This window comes from Rhinoderma darwinii, chromosome 4 (assembly GCF_050947455.1).
Source record: "Rhinoderma darwinii isolate aRhiDar2 chromosome 4, aRhiDar2.hap1, whole genome shotgun sequence".
Classification (NCBI taxonomy): domain Eukaryota; kingdom Metazoa; phylum Chordata; class Amphibia; order Anura; family Rhinodermatidae; genus Rhinoderma; species Rhinoderma darwinii.
In genome coordinates, this window is record NC_134690.1 from 40,543,529 (window position 1) to 40,549,890 (window position 6,362).

A 6,362-nucleotide genomic window follows, 5' to 3' on the forward strand; every position below is an offset into this window, starting at 1 on the left:
AATACATGGATTCAATGGCTCCGAAGACTAAACCTGGACTGGATGTTCTGTGCTTCAGGCTATATGGGATTCTTTGAGTAGGGGTTAGCGGGGCGCATATTGCAGGTTTTAGACATATAACAGCTTCTCATATAGGCTTCTGTAGTCGGCGTGCATGGAAGCAGTTCGACATGTGGCTACTGCAAAGTCCCCTGCTGTCTTTCGACTTTGTTGTCTGGCTGCTAGTGACCAATGTAAGGCTATGTTCACATCCCGTTTTTTGCCTGTGTTCGACGTTGCAAAATGCTGCCGACTTATACACCGAACGTTTTATTGTGTATTAATGGACCTAATATATGCCAAAACAGTGCCCATTAGGGCATAAGTCTGGGAGGTATGGATCAGCATTTCCTTTTTTTACTGTATGGAAAACCGTAGACTGCTGCGCTATTACATACAGGAATATCCCGCTTAATGAAGGTATACCACGCATTATATGTTTCTTCACAAAGAGAATCAATGGGCAACTAATGCAACTCTATGGCAAACAGTTGCATATGTCGGGACTTTACATTCGCTGTATACGTTGAAAATAGTGTTGATGTGAAAATTGCTGACACATTGACATTGGCCCCCCACTAGAAATGATACTGCGTCGGATGTTCTGCTATGAAGCACTGGCTTCTAGATCTAATGCCGTCTATGATCCTACCTCACATAAAATCATTGATATGGGATCACTAAGCCATATTTGTCTAGTAAGGCTGGGTTCACATCGTGCGTTTCTGTTGCGATTTGAAAGGCTGCCAAGCTTGTTGTCACACATATTGTTAACACCTTCGCTGAGCTACTCAGAGCTACTCAGGCATTAAGCCAGCAATAAATGATGGGAGATTTCAGCTCTGAAGCCAGTAGAATTGTGAATGTAGCTCTAGACCATAGTACAGACTGTAACTCATGATCTGTACAAGATAATTAATGCAATAGATTTACTAAATGACTCAACCTTTTATGTAAAGTGTGAAAGGCGTTCAAAGGTGGATTCTTTAAAAATTGAGTGCTGGTCAGATTGTGGGACATGCAAGCCAAGAAGAAATCGTATGTCTGCTTGTGTTCCTTCAGCATATTAATGTTTCTTTATTAATTTATGTATTTCTGCCCTTTGGTGATTGATATTGTTTTTCTGAAATGTTCAGTGTGCACATTTATAAAATATTACGTTTCTTATCTTCAGGCACTTGGCAGCCATGTCGTAGGAAATCTACCATTTGCTTTTTATTTTAACCAGAGCAAAACATATTTTGCATAACTTACAGATACTCAATGTCATGTTACAACTGAAATGCTAAAATAAATGTTCTTTTTATTGTTTCTTTTTTTAGTTGATTTTCTACTATGGGGCCGTAGACAACTGGTGCCCGGTCCAGTATTATGAAGATATTAAAAAGGATTTCCCGAAAGGAAATATCTGGCTGTGTGATAAGGGTTACAGACATGCCTTCGTCTTGGACTCCAGCAAAGAAGTCGCTTCCTTGATTATAAAATGGTTAAACTAGCAACCAGACATCTGAGTGGTCCTCCTCCAATTCATTCAAATTTTTGAAATTGTAGCTCGGTTTTATGGTCCCAGGTTAGAGATCATAGAATGATGAGAGTAATCATAGCTTAGATTTACTTTAGGATTATGGCTTTTTCATTGCTAGCTTGGGTTCACTTGCCAAATGTTTGGATGTATATAGGGTCCAGAAGTGAGACTTAGGGGAATGTGCAATTCGTACGTTGGGTGGAGAGTTTTTGCAAAGGTAAAAAAAACTATGAAGCAGGAAAATGATGAGGCTTGCATTCTGGTGATATGATGAATTATGTGATCTTCAATAGCTTAATGTGTGGATGGAATTGCCTGAAATCGGGTCGTTCTAATCTCAGCGAGGCATGGTGATTTTTGCCTGAGAATTTTTGCCAGCGGAAGTCAAAATGATTTAGTACTGTCCTCTAGGGAGAAACGCAGTTCCCCAGAGTACAGAAGAGTAATATGTAAAGCAGTAATGCCCCATTTTTAGAATAAGGGAGGAACTCTAAACTTGTTCTCAATTCTAGGAAACTACCGCTCCTTATAGGTCAAAGGATTCGGAGCAATTTTCTGTCCGAGATTTGTTGACTGCTTAGTCAACCACCAAGTTGTTAATAACATTCACACCTATGTATATAAATACTTCTAGAGAACTGAAGATATGTAAGATAAAGTAGTGATCATGGGGATAGGGCATCATCCCATGGAGGAACACGATAGTCCGCCCCATCCATATCCATTCCAGGGCTGATAATGCACAGCAAATTTAGAAATAATAGACATCAGGCTTAGTATCCTTTTATGATTTTAGTATTTTTGTAATAAATATAAATGGCACTAATATATATAAACCTATAGTATCTAAGGTTATGGCTTATAGTCCAGTTATCTGGGACTGTGTTTGTTGGGAATCATGTACCAATTTAGTCTACTTTTCTACTATTGCAAATATATGACTGTGTAACCATAGACATAACCATATGTAACCATGTTTACAGTCCAGTTCAGTGGTTTTACCAAATTACAAGTTCTTAATAAGAGATAGGGAACGTGGGAAGAAATAGAAAATGGCTCATAAGCTTTCATTTGTGGCCATCAAATATATGGTGGGTGCAACATTTGTTATTGGGAGTCAAAAAATACTATAAAAGTATGTTTATTTATTTAAAGTTATTTATTAAGTGTATAGGAGAACGAAAAGTGTGTCTAGTGATCTAATTTACCTGGAAATCAAGAGACGTTGCCTTGTTGAATGTCCTCTGCTTCAGACTACTGACTACAAATAAATTCTGAAGCTTTGCTGCAGTATCCAGGAGAACTGCAGACCAGCCTGTACCCTGTTTCGTAGATAGAGTCCATATATATGGGATTTATCATGTAATTTGGTAAAATCTCATGGGTAAAAATTTGACGTAGGTTGGTCTCGCATCCACCATTGTACTCTACCTTAAATATATGCTGCTGATAATAAGACATATTGCCCGCAAGTGTCATGAAGAATTCACCAGTCTGTTGGACCAGTACCTAGATGGTTCCTAAGAGTACTGTATAGTACAGAACACACCTGTAGAACTTATGAAGATGATGAGGATAAAATGATCTTGTAGTGCAGGCTTCACTCCTCAAAATGGCAGTGTTGGGTCCAAACTTGATCCAAAGCCTATAACCTCTTCAGCTTGGCTTAGAGTGCCACTATGTGCACCACTAATGTAGCTCTTCTCCTGGGTATCTCACTTGGGAACCTGCTACAGAAATTGATGGTATATTGTTTACCTAAGTAGCGCAGGAAATTGGCTGTGTGTTTCAATGGATCTTACTGAGTACACACACCAACCTTCATTGGCCATTGTTATTTTGGAGTTACCATGAGCTTCCATAGAACTTTGTTTGAGAAACATTGGCCTATGCCACATTCTTTCTTGGTTAAATTGCATTGGTCAGAATCCAGCTTGAAATGTGTGCATATCTGTGATAAGCATAATTAGATCCCCTCGGAGAAAGACTTGTGTCAACTAGCACATTCCCTAGAAAGTGTGCACTATTAGCAAACATTTCTCTGTCGGAGTGGTTATCTGAGCAGTCAGTCTGATAGTCTGTAAATACTGATCTGGTTCAACACTTGGCTAAAATACCCTTAAACCAAATTATAATCCAAGAGTGCAGTAAATGGTTGTAAAAGTGGAAAACTGTGAGAAACAGGAGTGCACTCAAGGCCAGATGGCTACCCTAAAGCTAGCCATACACATTAGATAGCTTTCATCCGACAGCTATTTCTGCCGACTCCACCATAAACATGTATGATTGGCTCAGCCGAGCATGCATATTTATGTCAATGGACATAAAGGGAATAAGCCGCTGCCAGACACCCCTGGCAATGGATTATATTCCGTAGGAACAAAGGATCCTGATTCCATGATACGATATGCATGTTGAATTCCCATGTAATGCGGAGTCTGAAAAACTGAAAGTTCCATAAACAGTCCAAGAAGACTGTAATTCTTTCCAAATAATCCGGTCTGGTAATTCTTATGCGTTAAAGTAATAAATTGTTAAGAAACTAAGCCCTGATTATCTAGATCATTCGGGGAGGTGAAGATGCTCCGCAATAAAACTCTGGTGGGTGGTCTGAATTATTTACGAGGGGCGAAATATCTTGTATTGTAGACACTTTCCTAACTTTTTCTTCTAAGAAATTACTAGTTTATCTTTGCTTTCATGTCATGATGATTGGGCTTCAACCTTTTATGTTCCTTTTTTTTCAGTCTGTCCTAAGCATAGCGTGCAGACAGAGAACTTTCACCAAAAAAATAAATATTTTTTGGTTTCTGCCAACAGTTCCAGCTGTTGACTCCCACGGCGGGTCACAAATGTACTCCAAGCATCAGTACAATTAGGAATGGCTCTCCTGTTTTTGAGTACAACAAATATAATATAAAAATGTTAGACTTCTAGCTTGAGCGAAGAAGCTAGTTGTGAAGGTTTGCTTCTACATATCTGTTGAAGAACACCTTAGACAGAGCCACCAGCCAAAGTAGACTTCACGTTTCCATTATATGTTGTTCTAGTTCCGAATTTAATATTTTTTCCCTTAAATTGCACAACGTTACATGTCCAAATAGAATAAAAATAGATATTCTACAAACAATAGAACATTTTTGGTAATTTAAATCCTGTATAAAGCTGACCATAAACGTAACCATTATCGATATAGTACTGCAAAACAATCTATTCAGACTAATGGAATTGTTCTCAATTGGTTAAAAAACACTCATCATTCATGCTTCAAAAATTTTATTGGTCATTGGTGGTAAACGCTGCAAAAGGAAAAATATTTGGGTGGCAACGCAAATACACAATATTTTCTACATGGGAACAACTTTCAATCAGTAATGTTTTTCTTATTGTTGGAAACTCTTCTTCTGTCCCCCACCGGTGGAACTCCACCCTGGGTTATTCATCCTTTGTGATATTTTATCCATAGTGATATACTGTCTTGTGCCAGTCATTGGATGTCACCCCCTTGTGGTGTTACGTCACTATGAACACTGTGGCCTAGTCGTCAAACAAGACCGAGAAATTCAGGTGCCGAGGGCATAAGATTTATTGCTCGTAGTATTGTGTCTACCTTTAGATAGCCATAACGCAAGGCTAACTCAATGGCCCTTATGGGACGCGGAGTTGCCATTTCCAGTTATTCTGTTGCGTGGCACATGTCGTCTTGAAGCTCTGGGTATTACCATACATAAAACCATTGTGTGTCTGGGCATTATTTGGATTACTCAAAGAAGAAAAGACTGTTTATACTGATTTCCTAGTTTAGAAAATCTTATTTATTTGGACAGATGAAGAACATGGTTTCAGTAACTAAACCAAAATGTTCAAGGACCTTCCTACAAGTGATTCCCATTAAAGGGGTTGCCTCTATAGGACAACCTCTTTCTATATGTCCTATTAGGGCATTAAAACATCATTGAGGGGTACTCCAGTGAGGACCCTCCTCTACTAGCCAAAGTGGAGAGCAGCTCACAAAGAATGACTCTCCCTCTGGCGAACCTGGCCCATGCTTCATTCGTTCTTTGCATGGTCGGCATGTAATACTACATTAAAGGGCCAGGTTCAATTAAAAAAGTTTTTGTCTTGACAACGCTATTAAGTATTCCAAAACCTTTGACACGTAAAGGGTTCTCATACCTTCCCCTAGTTAAGTAGTAAACAGTAAATCTGTTTTATTTTCTGGATTGTATTTCGTATTACCTTGCATTACTACTTATAACTGGTTTCTGACTCGTAAATCCCTGCGCTTTCTGATAAATACCTTCTTATGATTATCAGATGTTTCAACTTTAAGGCTAATCACAATTTTATGGACCAAGTTATTACTTCCTTTTAGGAACTATCCGTGCCAGGCATTTAACTGGGACCTCAAGCAATGTCTTCAAAACAATTAAACTGATTCTTAACCAAGAGAAAACACATTTTAAGTTGTCATTAATTGTTTTTAATTAAATTAGGTCATGTACTTTTAAACAATAAATGTCTTACAGTCTATTGTCTGCTGCCTTTATGTCTTTTTGACTGTTTATTGTTTCTTTGTTTTTTTTTATATTATATACAGCTTGCACTTAAGGCTGTTTTTACTCCTGGAGACTCCTACATTTGTTTGTCATACAGACCTCTGTTGTCTCCAGTTGTATTCCTTCCTTCTCCAGAGATCGTTATGCTATGTCACAGTTCATGGTAATTACATTGCTTTTCTGCTATTGTTGCTTCAAGCTATGACTTCGCAACTTGGAGCTTTCTCATCTATTCCATA

General features: G+C 38.4%; 1 protein-coding gene across 6 annotated transcripts in view; it reads left to right on the plus strand.

Annotated features, from left to right (window-relative positions):
* LDAH (lipid droplet associated hydrolase) overlaps nucleotides 1-6,097 on the plus strand; it is a 218,993-nt gene extending 212,896 nt beyond the window's left edge. For all 6 annotated transcript variants that reach the window (XM_075861051.1, XM_075861047.1, XM_075861049.1 and 3 more), the window contains one exon: nucleotides 1,362-6,097. In XM_075861051.1, coding sequence (XP_075717166.1) covers nucleotides 1,362-1,535 — 174 coding nt within the window. In that variant the 3' untranslated portion in view covers nucleotides 1,536-6,097. The remainder of the gene's footprint in view (nucleotides 1-1,361) is intronic.
* Nucleotides 6,098-6,362: the final 265 nt, after the last annotated feature.